Raw genomic sequence first — 16,024 nt, forward strand, 5'->3', positions numbered from 1 at the left:
CCCCACCCACCCCCCCACGCGCGCGCACACACACACACACACACACACACACACGCACGCACACACACACACACACACACACTCTCTCGCACACTCACACACACTCACACACTCTCTCGCACGCTCACACACTCTCGCACACACACACACACTCTCTCGCACACACACACACACACACTCTCTCTCGCACACACACTCTCTCGCGCGCACTCACACACACACACACTCGCACACACACACACACACTCTCTCTCGCACACACACACACACTCTCTCTCGCACATCTTCAAACAGCACGTGAGTTCTCAAATACTTATTCTTCGCTTGAATGTTTCAATTGATGAGGCTTAAAAACGAGTAAAGTTTTTTTCAATGTTTAGTTGAAACACAGATAGTGCGTGCTGCTCATGTCTCACCTAACTTTCAACACCCGGGTGATGAAGGCGTAAAGGACTGGTATACTAGCGTGCATACGGTGTTGTTTGTCCACGTTTTTTGATCATTGCTGTTGTACTGTGGGAAGCCGATAGGTCTGTTTTACGCGTTGTTATTTTCAACAAATCATATTCTACATGCATGGTCAGACTGGAGATGAGCCGTGCTGCAAGTGGGGTCAACCTCAAATGGACCGTGGTACGTACCAAGAGTCTCGTGGGTGATGTATCGCTGTTTTTCTGTTCCGGCTGAATATCGTTACACCCCTAACGTTAAGGCATCACATGTGGTTTTGTTGACGGTGCACCTGCTCTAATTCAGAAACTTTTTGGAGCCAGGGACCCCTTACAGGGGAGAGGATTTTCCAAGGACCCCCTCATAATTATAACAGTGTTTAAGGCTAGTTTAATGTGAGTAGGAGGAATGAACATATGATTGTTTTATTGGTGCAAATGGTCCCCATTGTATATGTACTTTTTAATACTACAGCATAATATATTAAAATGTACCATATTTTCCGGAAAGTTGCACCAGGTCAGGGGAAAAAAACAAAACATAAGTTGCATCGGTGTGCAAGTTGCATTTTACTATTACTTTCACAAATAATTTAAATACTGAATAGGTCGAAGTTAAACGAATGTTAGGGAAAAAACATTATAAACACTAACATTCATTTTACTTTGCATCACTCAAAATCGTTTAAATTTAGTGGCATTCATAACAGAACCAAAAAAATGTGCATATATATGTATAAAATTGTGTAGTGAGTTCATGAAACGCACCAGCTGTTGTACTGTGGGAAGCCGATAGGTCTGTTTTACGCGTTGTTATTTTCAACAAACCATATTCTACATGCATGGTCAGACTGGAGATGAGCCGTGCTGCAAGTGGGGTCAACCTCAAATGGACCGTGGTACGTACCAAGAGTCTCGTGGGTGATGTATCGCTGTTTTTCTGTTCCGGCTGAATATCGTTACACCCCTAACGTTAAGGCATCACATGTTGTTTTGTTGACGGTGCACCTGCTCTAATTCAGAAACTTTTTGGAGCCAGGGACCCCTTACAGGGGAGAGGATTTTCCAAGGACCCCCTCATAATTATAACAGTGTTTAAGGCTAGTTTAATGTGAGTAGGAGGAATGAACATATGATTGTTTTATTGGTGCAAATGGTCCCCATTGTATATGTACTTTTTAATACTACAGCATAATATATTAAAATGTACCATATTTTCCGGAAAGTTGCACCAGGTCAGGGGAAAAAAACAAAACATAAGTTGCATCAGTGTGCAAGTTGCATTTTACTATTACTTTCAGAAATAATTTAAATACTGAATAGGTCGAAGTTAAACGAATGTTAGGGAAAAAACATTATAAACACTAACATTCATTTTACTTTGCATCACTCAAAATCGTTTAAATTTAGTGGCATTCATAACAGAACCAAAAAAATGTGCATATATATGTATAAAATTGTGTAGTGAGTTCATGAAACGCACCATCGAACGGAGTAGCCTATAGACTACTCTAGGGAAAAAAACTAACACCCAGTATAATTAATTACTGAGTAATGAGAATTTTTAAATATGTTAAGCATTTGTTGCGTATGTTAGGGTGTATCAGCGTGGGGGCGTTCCCTCTTTTCCTCGCTTTCCTTCGAGTGTGCAAGTTGCATTTTACTATTACTTTCAGAAATAATTTAAATACTGAATAGGTCGAAGTTAAACGAATGTTAGGGAAAAAACATTATAAACACTAACATTCATTTTACTTTGCATCACTCAAAATCGTTTAAATTTAGTGGCATTCATAACAGAACCAAAAAAATGTGCATATATATGTATAAAATTGTGTAGTGAGTTCATGAAACGCACCATCGAACGGAGTAGCCTATAGACTACTCTAGGGGAAAAAACTAACACCCAGTATAATTAATTACTGAGTAATGAGAATTTTTAAATATGTTAAGCATTTGTTGCGTATGTTAAGGTGTATCAGCGTGGGGGCGTTCCCTCTTTTCCTCGCTTTCCTTCGCTTTTAAATAGCTTGTAAAAACGCAGTGCGCATTTTACTTTCACTTTCAATTAGCGGCAGTTTGGCATCAATTGCTTGAATGCAACAACAAAATACAACGTCAAACTCACTTTAGCCTATATATGAAACAGAAATTTTATTAACAAACAAATAAAAGTACACCATGCTATAGGGCAGGCTATGCCTAATATAAAATAAACTTGCATAAAGTTTAAATAGGTATACAAAACTGGAAATAGGCAATAAGTAAACATGTATAATATATAACCAATTAAATAAGAAACATAGAACATTTAGTAGCAAAACGAGTAAGAAAGCTTGGAGGCATGGCATACACCTATTTAAAAAAATTTCCAAAATCAGCTTAGATAAACGGCAAAAGTCATTGAGCAGCCGCGTTCAGTTTTTAATTGTAGTGTCTGTTCTTTTACTGAACTAAATTATTTTTATTACGATAAAAAATCAAAACGATGGTGGGGGTCGGTGCCGCGGTGGGCAAGTGACGTAACCGGTGTTGCGGCTTAACACTGGTATCACCGTCTATCGCGGCAAGCCTAGCGTATGTGTATGATAACTTAGCCCGGTTATCATTTATTAGTAGAATGTTTTATTAAAATAAATAAATGCTTGTTTTTTTGCACCCACCTATAGAAAAATTAATCGGCGCCTATGGCTGTGTCCATAACAAACTAAACTTACTTACTAAAACTGAAACATAATCACGTAGTGGGCTTTATTCGGCTACTTATGTAAAGAAGGCTTTGTACTTCTCTCGTGTCCGAATATCTACAAACAGCATCCCTTACACACTAAAAAAAAGCTCATGCTGACCAGCAAAACCTACATATTGTACAACAGACAAGTTCAATTTAGTTTGCTGATGATGAGGCTGTGATGTCAAGCTGCAATGCTAGAACTGATTTGTTGTGTGCGCGCGGGAGGCGCCAGCTCGAACACTTTGGATTCCTTATATCAGCGGAAAAATGTGATATCCGTCAGATAAGAGCAAGACATCATTCAAAACGGTCTGTTTTTATTTGTGTACCTCCAAAATGACAGTGAAACATTGTGCTTTTGTAAAATAAAGAAAACAAAATGCGCTTGCCGTCTTGGTCTATATGTGAACTTCTTACTAAAATGAAGAAAAACTCAGCGATATTTTCTACTTGTCAAACAGACATGAGAAATATATTTAGCTATATAAACCTTGAAGTGAATTAATAGCATGTTTCAGAAGATAAAAAAACGCAAATTGCAGACCAGAAAATACGGTATAGCAAATTATTTTAGTTGTGTGTGTGCACCACAACAGGCTCATAGGAGGACGCTACGAGTGTCCTGCCAAAGCAGCTTGAGGTCAGCCGGTGACTCGTGGGGAATGTTGGATCAGCGAGTTGCACGGTGATGTCCTGTGCTGTCTGTGCTCAGCAGAACCGTAGTCCGCACACCAAAATAACAGCGTCATGCTCCACGTTTCTCCGGTTACTGCTGTGATGTGGAAGGTGGTTTGAGATCGTGAGTGCTTGTGTAACGCAGCTCGGCCAGCTGACGGAAGCCGGGTTGATGTTTGAACATGCATTTGTAGGGAAAAGCACTTGTGCACTGAGTTTTATATCTGGTGGGGTCGCGAGCCAAACGTGATGTCATGTTCACTTTCACTGCTTAAAGGGACAGTTCACCCAAAAATGATCGTTCTAACATCATTTACTCATGCCGTTCAAACCTTTATATCCTGTGGAACACTTAAGTAGATGATATTCTGAAGTGTTTTAGCTTCTATAAAAAAGTCAGTGTGTGTGTTTGTTGCTTGGTTCTCAGCATTCTTCCAAACATCATCTATTTTGTGTTCTACGGAAGAAAGTAAGTCCTGAAGGTGTGATCGACATGAGGGCAAGAAAATTGTTAGATCAAGCATTTTTTGGTAAATGAGTGTGTGTCAGTCACAGACGGTGGGAACTGTGTCTATTACCCACCAGCGGCTTGTTTTAACCTAGTTAACAAAACGCAGGTGTTATCTCATACCCTTGTGCTTTAGTCAGACTAATTGGAATACTAGTGTTTATTTGAATTCCTTTTGCTGTAATGCACACATTCTCTCCAGTCGTGATATTGGCTCGATCTATGAATCGATTGAGCTGTTTTTGAGATCATAAGCCTGCTGGTCTCGTTTGTGATGGTAGAAAGACCCAAACCACTGTCTGACGTCACACTCACGGCTGTTTGCAGGTGTGAATGGCTTTAATGGCATGTGTCTGTAAATGTCCAGATGTAAGCAGAGGATCTCACGTTCTGTCTGTTGTTCATGGATGTTGAGCGTTAAAACTCCTGCGTCTCTGGAAATAACCGAATGCCTGCCGCTTCAGTGAATGTTACTTCATCTGACATTCAGTTACTCGTTCATGTGTGGAGTTGTTGGCTGTATTGGTGACTCAGCTGTGCGAGTGGCTCTGATTAGGCCGTCTCCAGCACGTCGGGGTTACTGGGGTCGTGACGAGAGGACACTGTGTCCTAAACCTCATCTACGGAGTTTCCCAGAACTAAACGTGTGTGAGCGACAAGGAAATCTGAGCGGGTTAATCATTGACGGGTCGTGATTCTCGCTCTCGTGAGTGAAATAGAAACAGCGTTTCCAGTGTTGGTGTTTGTTTATTGGAGGCTCGCAATGATTGACAGGCCGATGTGAAACACATGATTGGTCAACTCTGAGCGCTGCAGTCTAAAGTGTCCATTATCCTGATTTACTGACGTCTTGTGAATTACTGAATTTTTGTCTTTTCTGATGAGAATATAACCATAGAATGCAATGCCTCGTCTGTTCAGGTTCTCGTAAGACTTAAAGTCCCTGTAAAGTTAATAATAAGTATGTGTTCTGAGTTTGTCACACCACAGAAAAATGTATTATTAACTGCTCAGCCAAATTTGAATGATAAAATCCGCTAAGTGCATAAAATAAGTTATCAAAATCTCGAAAAAATGGGCGTTATCCTCTGCTCTCAAATGCTGGGGGCGTGTCCTCTGTCTGCTCTGAAACCACACCCGCTCGCGGGAACGCTGCCGCCTATTAACTGTCAAATCCCGCTCTACAGCCTGAATGGATGCTCCTAGCAGCTTAATTGGATTTACAAAGCCATACATGTTTGAGCCTCCAGAGCCAGAATCCAATTCAGAGGACCGCCCAAAAAATCCTGAACACAGAATTGGTGAAAAACTGTTTAACGGTCGAACTCCACTATTCAGTACTACAGAATTCACAGTTTTTGTAACGTGTCTAAGCAATACATTTGTAACATTTATAATGCGTTTAGAAACAATTCTCAGAATTGACTTTACAGGGACTTTAAATGTCACACTATTCTTTTTCTTATTGAAGAATGATGTATTCATAATTTATTTGTATTAATTTCTTTGGTGTGTGAGATGGTAACGCTGAATGTGTTCCTCACACAGGCTGTTCGCTGCTACGAGTCTCTCATCCTGAAAGCTGAAGGAAAAGTGGATCCCGAGTTCTTCTGCCAGCTGGGTCATTTCAACCTCTTACTGGAGGAGTATCCGAAAGGTGCCGAGAAGCGATTCACTCGCCGCATGCTCTGTTCTGATCCACAGAGCGTCTGAGGAGCTTCTCCTAACACGCCTGTCTTTCTGTGTTGCAGCATTATCGGCGTACCAGCGGTACTACAGTTTACAATCAGACTACTGGAAGGTGAGCAGCTGATGAATTCAAACATAAGTGTGTGTGTGATTTATAGCACATTGATGTGGTCCTCACTCAGGTCCTGTGATCAGACTGTTTAGTTATCATCCAAAAATAAAGTGAAGGAAGAGTGAGCTCAGAGATTGGAGAAAGAGGGGTTAAATATAAGTTCTGCTTAGATATTGGTTTGCTCTTCATGATTTCAGATGTGGTTATGTAAAAGTGATTGTTGTGAGTGCGCGCGTGTGTGTGTGTGTGTGTGTGAGTGTGTTTACTGTGTGTTTACTGTGTGTGTGTGTGTGTGTGTGTGTGTGTGAGTGAGTGTGTTGACCGTTGTGGTGGGATCTTCCTGTGTGGTTTTCACTTTGGCTGATCCGGTCAGTGTGTTGATCTCGTTGAATGTGGATGTCTGATTATTTTTGCTCTGAATCTCAAACACTGCGTCCTCTCTTCCTCTAGAATGCTGCCTTTCTGTACGGCCTCGGGATGGTTTACTTCCATTTCAATGCGTTTCAGTGGTGAGTATCTGCACACAATAATGTCATGTTCTCGTTTTCAGTGCTCATATGACGAGGTTAACGAGCTCAGATGGGCATCGGGGGGGGTGGGCGGACGGTTTCCATGGCAATATGCAGGCTGATTCGGACTGATTCCTCACATTTTAATGCACACACGTCTGCGTTTACCTGCCGTCAGTAAATTCAGTCTTATTCAGGAGCACCGTTACACGCTAACATGACGGTCACACTTTGTGCTGTTCAGGAGTGAGTTTTTAATTGCGGTTTGTTTGCTCTCAGGGCGATCAAGGCGTTTCAGGAGGTGCTGTACATCGACCCCGGCTTCTCTCGCGCTAAAGAGATTCATCTGCGTCTCGGCCTGATATTCAAAGTCAACACGGACTACGAGTCCAGCTTAAAGGTACGACACGAGCATCTGTGTCTGTGTGGTAGGTTTTCAGTGATGTTGGTGAATTTCTGTGATTTACATGGAAACATCTACACATCACGGCAACTGCAGTCAGTCATCCTGATGTGATCTCTGACATGTCGACAAACATGAATGACGTAAATCTGTTGACAGACCGTGAATGCGGCTGAATTATAATTTCTCATTGAGTCTGGACAGCTGCTGTCAATCTAAACGGCTGTTATGCTTCAGACGTGAGACCTGATCTAGGGACAGCACATTTAGTATTAGATGAATTTTTGCTTGTTTCTGTCATGTATTTATTCTGTGTAATTCATTTTTAATGTAGGATTGTGCTTTGACTGTCATCTTGAACTGAAGTTTCACTAGAAGTAGCTCAGTTTCCTGGATGTGTCTGTTGTGTGTTTGTGCTTAAACTCTTTGATTTGCATTAATGAACTGCAGTATATGCAGGCATTTAAAGTGCCTTCATCAATTGTTAACATGTCCGTCTGGTAATGAGAGATGCTTCGGTCTCCTGTGTGTCTGCAGCACTTTCAGCTGGCGCTCATCGACTCCAATCACTGCTCTTTGTCCAAAGCTGAGAGTAAGTACCGCACCATCATCTCGATATAATGTCACGTTACACACATCTGAGTTCTGACATGTCGACAAACATGAATGACGTAAATCTGTTGACAGACCGTGAATGCGGCTGAATTATAATTTCTCATTGAGTCTGGACAGCTGCTGTCAATCTAAACGGCTGTTATGCTTTAGACGTGAGACCTGATCTAGGGACAGCACATTTAGTATTAGATGAATTTTTGCTTGTTTCTGTCATGTATTTATTCTGTGTAATTCATTTTTAATGTAGGATTGTGCTTTGACTGTCATCTTGAACTGAAGTTTCACTAGAAGTAGCTCAGTTTCCTGGATGTGTCTGTTGTGTGTTTGTGCTTAAACTCTTTGATTTGCATTAATGAACTGCAGTATATGCAGGCATTTAAAGTGCCTTCATCAATTGTTAACATGTCCGTCTGGTAATGAGAGATGCTTCGGTCTCCTGTGTGTCTGCAGCACTTTCAGCTGGCGCTCATCGACTCCAATCACTGCTCTTTGTCCAAAGCTGAGAGTAAGTACCGCACCATCATCTCGATATAATGTCACGTTACACACATCTGAGTAAACATGCACACGTCACATGGAAACGCTGACTAGATACTGTTATCAGTTTAGGACGCATGCGCTGAGAGTTATTATTAGTGTTGAAAAGTGAAATTGACGTGTGGTGTCCCATACTCAGAATCTGTATTCTGCATTTCACCCATCCAAGTGCATACACACACACACACACACAGTGAACACACACGCGCACACACAGTGAACGCGCGCGCACACACGCACACACAGTACATGCGCACACACATTGAACGCGCGCGCACACACAATACACAGTGCACGCGCACACACACACACAGTACACGCAGGTTTACATTTGTGAAAAGTGGGGACTCTCCATAGGCGTAATGGTTTTTATACTGTACAGACCGTATATTCTATTGCCCTACACCAACCCTACCCCTAAACCTCCCCCTCACAGGAGACTGTGCTATTTCAGATTTTCAATACACTCCATTCTGTGTGATTTATAAGCGTTTTGAAAAGTGGGGACATGGGGTAATGTCCTGAAAAGTCACCTTCTCCTTGCAATACCTCTCATGCCTTTGTCATTATACAAATTTATGTCCTCATTTGTCACAAAAACGCGTATACACACACACACACACACACACACACACACACGCGCACATCACACACACACACACACACACACACAGTACACACACACACACACACACACACAGACAGTGAGTACTGAACTCTCTCTCACTCACACACACACACAGGGACATCAAGGGCCGTCTCACCTCTGTGTCATTTTCTGGGCAAAGGAAGATGTTTTTCACTATTTTCTCCATCAGAATCATTCAAAAAGAAAATCTTCTATTCTGAATTTGCTGCTAATTGTTGTTTTTGTGTTTTTGTTTGTAGTTCAGTTTCACATCGCGCATTTATACGAGATTCAGGTGAGTCCTTCATTAATGTCTCTTTCTTTCACTGACCGCACATATAAATGTGTGCTGCTTGTAATTGATGGTAATGCATGAAATCGTGTTTGTGAAGGGGATGCTAGAGCTTAGCGTTCGGGTCGTGTTACCATAGCAACTGGAGAGGGGTTGCCGTGGTGTTGCTCCCTGAACGTTCACCACGGTATCACGTGACATGAACGATTTGTCATGTAGGGTTTTGTTTGAGTGTGTTTGTGATGCCAAACTGAGCAAAACCATTGCGTGTGATTGTAGATGTTCAGAGAGACTGCGTGTTTACCGGTTAGTTCACGTACACTGATGAATGTCCGGTCTGGTTTTGTTGCGTCATAGAAGAGATACCGCGCGGCCAAGGAGGCCTATGAGAGTCTCCTGCAGACGGAGGATTTACCTGCGCAGGTGAAGGCCGTGACCTTACAGCAGCTGGGTAAGAGCATGCCTCACCAGGAACACCTGTGTTTGCTCATGATCTGTTTAAACGCCTCGTAATATCTACAGGGGCGCTTCTGTGACGTGTGGAATAAGTGTTCAAATAAACCGTTTTCGAATAAAGTTTTCACATCCGTGTAAATCTGGAAGCTTGACAGATGCAGGCAGGGATGTGACAAAACTATCCTCAAAGCGGTTTATCTGGAGCAAGATCATCTGTGACGCATAACCAGCAGTTCATTCACCTACGAGTCGAGAAGGTCGTTTGCTTTTGAACTGAAACTGCTTTAACAAAAGCATGCAGTTGTAAATGCACCACTGAACTCGGGTTTGAGGAATGAGTCTAAATTATTTTCTGTGGTAATGAGCGGCAGACCACAGAGTTTATTCTGTCTGAAAGAGTGTCTCTGTCTGTGTCAGGCTGGATGCATCATACGGTCGAGCAGCTGGGAGATAAAGCTAATAAAGACAGCTACGCTATCCAGTGTCTCCAGAAATCTCTGGAAGCCGATCCGAACTCTGGCCAGTCCTGGTATTTCCTCGGCAGGTCAGTCACACATCTGCGTCTGAGCACGCGGTTCGTTTGCTCGCAGATTAGCGATAGTTGTGCAGATGTGGTTTTGTTTGCTCTCTGCAGGTGCTACTCCAGTATTGGGAAGGTCCAGGATGCTTTCATCTCATACAGACAGTCCATAGATAAATCAGAGGCCAGCGCTGACACGTGGTGCTCGATCGGGTACGTATCTGTCAAAACACAAAAACCTGCTGACATTTACATGAATAGTTGATGTAAAACTGAGTCTTCGGTCATCGTTACTTGCCCTCGTGTCACTTCTAAAGGTGAAATTTTATTCTTCAGCTCTTACAATAACAGTTTGTAGCTGGCACGTGTCTCCAGCTGAAAGTAGCGTAACTGCATGTGCTTGGCGTGCTTTACTCCATGTGTGAGGATCTGAGCCAAATTTAGGCCACTGTTCACTGTATTTGTAATTCTGCTGTATTTGTCAACGCATCACGTCTGGTTGGGTTATAAAGAGTTCGCCGTTGTTTCACAATGTTGTAAATTCTTTGTTTCTGTTACTCATTGTCTACAGAAAATACACATGCTATACATTTTGTCTGGCACTAATTTCGAAGTCATTTTGTGCAGATTTTTGTTGTTCGTGTATATATCTGATTAATCTAGTATGCGTATAGGATGCATTGGATGAGTTAATTAACCTGTTAGCAAAGCGCTTTTTTTGTCGTCATATATTCATCAAGTCTTGTTTAAGGAACTAACGTTTACCATTGAGACATTTGGTGTTAATGTTGTCAGTGTGTCAAATGCTTGCTATATGTGTCCCTGCAGCACAAAAGCAGTGTTAAGTCGCTGGGGGATATTTGTAGCAATAGCCAACAATACATTGTATGGGTCACAATTATACATTTCTCTTTTATGCCAAAAATCATTAGGATATTAAGTAAAGATCATGTTCCATGAAGATATTTTGTAAATATCCTACCGTAAATATATCAAAACTTAATGTTTGATTAGTAATATGCATTGCTAAGAACTTCATTTGAACAACTTTAAAGATGATTTTCTCAATATTTAGATTTTTTTGCACCCTCAGATTCCAGATTTTCAAATATTGTGCTATCCTAACAAACCATACATCAATGGAAAGCTTATTTATTCAGCTTTATATATGAATAACAGCTTAAATGTGAGTCTGTTGGTCATGTTCAGAAGTTTTGTAGTGCAGCGCATGAGTTTTGGTACTAAGATTCTTCCAAAATGATTATTTTGTTATAATGTCACAACATTAGGATGAGTGAACGATGACACGCCTGTTGTTCCTGTGTCACGCTGCCTCATTGTGTCTGGTTTGCTCTGTTAGCGTGCTGTATCAGCAGCAGAATCAGCCCATGGACGCTCTGCAGGCGTATATCTGCGCCGTGCAGCTGGATCACAGTCACGCCGCGGCCTGGATGGACCTGGGCACGCTCTACGAGTCCTGCAACCAGCCGCAGGACGCCATCAAGTGCTACGTCAACGCCACACGCAGCAAAGCCTGCAGCAACACACCTGCGCTGGCGGCCCGCATCAGATACCTGCAGGTGAGAGCCACGCACACCTGTACTGCTGAACGAGTCGTGTAGCCCACGCTAGTGCCGGTGGGTCCGCACCGCTCGACTCGGCTCTGTGTGCGGGTCTCACTACGTGTTGCATTTGTTCTGAATGTGTTCAGTTAATTTGTGTCTCAATCAGATTTCTTTCACCTTCATTCTTCGTTTGTATGCGTGAGTCACTGCAGCTAGAAGCCTCCGTAAATCTAGACTGGTTTGGCATCAGGCCGCACTGCTCTCTGTTTGAACTGTTCCGCCGCACCACCTCAGATGGCTGTTTACATGTCTTTTTCACGCGTTTTCATCCTAGGCTCAGTTCTGTAACCTCCAACACAATAGTCTACAGAGTAAAAGTAAAATGCTTCCTGGTATTGAGGAAGCCTGGAGCCTCCCAATCCCAGCAGAGCTAACGTCCAGACAGGGTGTCCAGAGCACAGGCCAGCAGGTGAGACCAGATAGACACACACGCTTTGACATCTCACCCTTAGAACTGCCCCTCTGTATACACACACACACACACACACACACACACACACACTCTCTCTCTCGCTCTCTCTCTCTCACACACACACACACACACACACAGTACACAAACACTCACTTACTCACACACACACACACACATCTGGTGAAACCACGCTCCTGCTCGCCACATCGTAAGATCATTGTTGCTCTGTAACAATTGAGTCAGTATTGGAAGTATTTTTGGAATCCTCCTGTAAAACTAGGGATGCACCGATATGAAGATTTTGGCCGATACCGATAACCGCATTTCCAGAAAGCATCTGTTTTCGACAGCGAGCCGATCAGTAGCGTGGTTTCTGTACATGAGCTTCAGTAGTGTAGCTCTACACAATCACACTCCTGGGTTAAAAATGAGTTTGACGCCTCTTCAATTGGCTGTAGGTTCAACAACAGTACTAGTGCCTCATCTTGCAGTTTTTCACCCAGAGTTGTGTTTGTGCTGTAGTTTTAGTCCTGTAGTCATTGTGCCCTCTAGTGTTGCAGTTCCACACCAAACACTGACGCAGTCCGGCTGGAGTAGTTACTAGTCGAGTGTGTGTGTGTGTGTGTGTGTGTGTGTTCATGACAATTTTTTATGAGACGTGTTTTTCTCTCTCATTGATACTGATGCTCTCGCTCATAATAAAAGTTTTATTTGTTTCTGCATCTTTTCTCTCAAGAGTTCAGTTGTTGTTGTTGTTGTTGTTGTTTTGGGGGGCAGCAGGACACAATCATCATAGTGTGCTAACAGCTCTTATATCAGTTAGGTCTTTAGCACAGGTGGCATGTGTGTTAGTGTTTTATTAATTCTCAGTGTTTTTAATATTGCTGTATTGTATGGTAAAAAGACGTGATACATTGATTGGCAGCGTCTCAAAGGTCAGTCTCTCGCGCTCCAGCGCCACCAACAGTTCAGATTCTTACATACGTTTTGGCCAATGACCTATGAACTGAATGACTGAGGAATAGATCATCTTCAGATGTTACATGCTTTAAATTTTTTTTTTTAAACCATTCACATGTAACACATTAAAGAATTTGAGGGAGACCACAAAACAGGAAGTGAGGCTGTCTCTGTGTATATTAACCTGATATCTGTATTATTGAAACAGTGCTCTGCGTGTAGTTTAAATCCAGTTATTCCAAACTTTTTTGGTCAGAATCACTTTGTGTTTTATTCTGTTAACAACATTAAACCGGCTCATAAAAACAGGGTTTGAATGGATTTGTTTACCATTTTGTTTTTGTGGATGCACTTTTCAACTGAATATGATCTGAACAAATTTTAGCTTTAAAAGGCCTCTGGTAAAGACCTCGAACGTGAGCCACACTCAAGCTTGTAAATGTTGTAAATCACAGTTTACTCCTAATATTGAGGTGCGTCTGAGAGTCCACACCAGACAGATCACCCTCGCAGCTCTGTTCCTCACCTGACCAGAGAACCGTTGTTTAACATTTGCATGCATTGACTGTGTGCAGATTCAAAGTTTGATTTGGTTTTTGTCAGCTGCAGGTGTCGTAGTGTTTGTTTCAGCATCACAAACTAAAACACACTCTCTCTTCGCTGGTGTAGATGTTCTCCGTCTCTGTCTGTCTCTCTCTCTCAATCATTCTGTTTCTTCACGTGTCTGCGGTCTCTCTCAGGCATGTAAAGCTCAGCCCGGGTCGTCAGGTGGGGCTCATGGCTCCGGTCAGTCGCTGCCCCCCCACGTGAGTCCGCTGGATCAGGCTGAGGATCAGTCCAGTCCAGCCAAGAGGAAGAGGACTGCCAGCCCAGCCAAGGTTTGTGCTCCGCTCAGCGCATCGCTGATATAATGACAGCAGTAATAATCACATCTCTGTCTCTTCACATCACTCCTCAGAGTTCTACAGAGTCTTGGACCCACAGTTCAGCACAGCCACCAGCTCCCAACTGGTACCTGTCTCCTCAGAAGCTGCAGGTGAGAGCATGATGAACACCTCATGATGATTGTGAGTCCTGAGCTTCATTTACTGGTGAATCAGTGTGAGTGCTGACGGCCCTACCGACTCGAAGACAACGTCCAGCACGCTTGATGTTGGTTTAGACCAGCAGTGTCCAGTTTAGCTCCAGCACACCTGCCTGTTGACTTCGATTGTCTGGGTCAGGTGTGTTCGTGCAGGGCTTCAGCTGAGCTCTGCTGGAGCAGGACTGGACACCGCTGGTTTAGACGGTGGATTGTTGGTTGTTCAGGCTCTCGTGGGTTTGCCAGTGACCGATGAGCTGCCTCTCACTGAAGCTGACTTTCTGATGTGACATCCATGAACATTATTGAGCTGTTTTGGGTTGAACACCTTTATTGTGAACACACGGTCATTCTTTTGTTCTGCTCAGTTGCTGGAGCAGTTGCGGGTCAACCGTGCGAGTCTGAAGCCGCTTCAGCTGCAGATGTTGGAGCAGTTGGAGGCTCAGCTGTCAGCCATGCACCAGCAACAGGTACATCAGACCACAATTCGTGAAACCTGAAGAAAAAAGTATGAATCATCAAAAGTTTATTTGTAAGAATGTTTTGTGAATCTGGCCCGAGAACCTTCCAGAAGTCTTCAAACTCATGGTTCTCTGTGATGCATCTTCTTCTTAAGACTGCGGTGACACTTTGATTATAAGGTTGTTTGTTTGACTTCCTAAATTTACAGTTGGTTGTAATTTTTAATTAACAGATGAGGCAAAACTCTTCTGGGCAAATACGAGTCACCCTCCCCAACGGCCCCTCACTGCCTGCTCACCCTGTTCCTCGCGGCCCGGCCGTGCCACCGTCTTGTAACGCTCAGCCGTTAGCCAACGGCCCGCAGCCCCCTTCAGTCGGCAATAATCACACGCCAGGAACCAGAGCGAACGGAGACGTGCCTTACCTGCACCCCAACTCACTACCTCACAACTGCACAAGCCCAGGAGACACATGGAGGAGCCAGCGTCTCAACTCCACTCAGGTCTGCTTCTGCTGCTTAAACACATCATAGAAAAAACATGTGGTCATGACCCCGCCTCGTTCTGCATTGCTCGTTCACACCTCAGACATGACATGAACATCGAGATTTTTAGAGACACAACTAAAAATGTGTGCCTTAATGATGCTGGTCTCAAGTATCTGAACGATGTGCAGAAACCGCTTGATGCTAGCTTTTACCTGCATCTGGTTTGTGATCTGAAAAATTATTAGTATCCCATAATATCATTTGTTTTCTTCAATGTGCAACACAAACATAACTGTTAACATCTAAAAAAAATAAAGTTTAGGTTTTGTGACCAGTAAAACTAGCAAAAAGACCATGTTTAGCTGTGCCCCACATTAACCTGTTACCACATGACTTAAAGCAACAGGAATTCCAAAATTTCATGTGAGGATCATTAGCAAATAATCTATACAAAATAAATATGTACATTTGTATATATTTTATGTCGAGTGCGTTGGTTCATCAAGCTCGGCAACATGCTGCTTGGATTACACACTCACAAGCAGCGATTTAACACTTTCTCGGCTCGTTCATGCTTCAGACTGAATAATGACACTGTTGTTTTTTACAGCAGAATCTGAATCGTCTCCGTGTTTGAGTTTCCATTGATTCTGTTATTTTCCTGTTCATTTCTGTGGAGCTGCTTTGACACAATCTGTATTGTATAAAGCAGGGGTGCCCAACCCTGCTCCTGGCGATCGACTGTCCTGCAAAGTTTAGCTCCAACTCTAATCAAACACACCTGCCTTTCATTTTTAAGTGATCCTGAAGACCTTAATTAGTTGCTTCAGGTGTGTTTGATTAGGGTTGGAGCTGAACTTTGCAGGACAG

General features: G+C 42.9%; 1 protein-coding gene across 1 annotated transcript in view; it reads left to right on the plus strand.

The window, feature by feature from the left end:
• The window catches only part of LOC107556731 (lysine-specific demethylase 6A-like), a 35,524-nt gene that overhangs the window by 8,692 nt on the left and 10,808 nt on the right, over positions 1 to 16,024 (plus strand). The window contains exons 3-17 of the mRNA XM_016239919.1: positions 5,915 to 6,023; positions 6,118 to 6,167; positions 6,618 to 6,676; positions 6,956 to 7,076; positions 7,617 to 7,671; positions 9,120 to 9,154; positions 9,509 to 9,602; positions 10,025 to 10,151; positions 10,242 to 10,340; positions 11,488 to 11,707; positions 12,027 to 12,161; positions 13,865 to 14,002; positions 14,083 to 14,160; positions 14,574 to 14,675; positions 14,900 to 15,169. Of these exons, the coding sequence (XP_016095405.1) occupies positions 5,915 to 6,023; positions 6,118 to 6,167; positions 6,618 to 6,676; positions 6,956 to 7,076; positions 7,617 to 7,671; positions 9,120 to 9,154; positions 9,509 to 9,602; positions 10,025 to 10,151; positions 10,242 to 10,340; positions 11,488 to 11,707; positions 12,027 to 12,161; positions 13,865 to 14,002; positions 14,083 to 14,160; positions 14,574 to 14,675; positions 14,900 to 15,169 (1,692 nt within the window). The remainder of the gene's footprint in view (positions 1 to 5,914; positions 6,024 to 6,117; positions 6,168 to 6,617; positions 6,677 to 6,955; positions 7,077 to 7,616; positions 7,672 to 9,119; positions 9,155 to 9,508; positions 9,603 to 10,024; positions 10,152 to 10,241; positions 10,341 to 11,487; positions 11,708 to 12,026; positions 12,162 to 13,864; positions 14,003 to 14,082; positions 14,161 to 14,573; positions 14,676 to 14,899; positions 15,170 to 16,024) is intronic.

This window comes from Sinocyclocheilus grahami, unplaced genomic scaffold (genome assembly GCF_001515645.1).
Source record: "Sinocyclocheilus grahami isolate Dianchi unplaced genomic scaffold, SAMN03320097.WGS_v1.1 scaffold577.1, whole genome shotgun sequence".
In the NCBI taxonomy this organism is placed as follows: domain Eukaryota; kingdom Metazoa; phylum Chordata; class Actinopteri; order Cypriniformes; family Cyprinidae; genus Sinocyclocheilus; species Sinocyclocheilus grahami.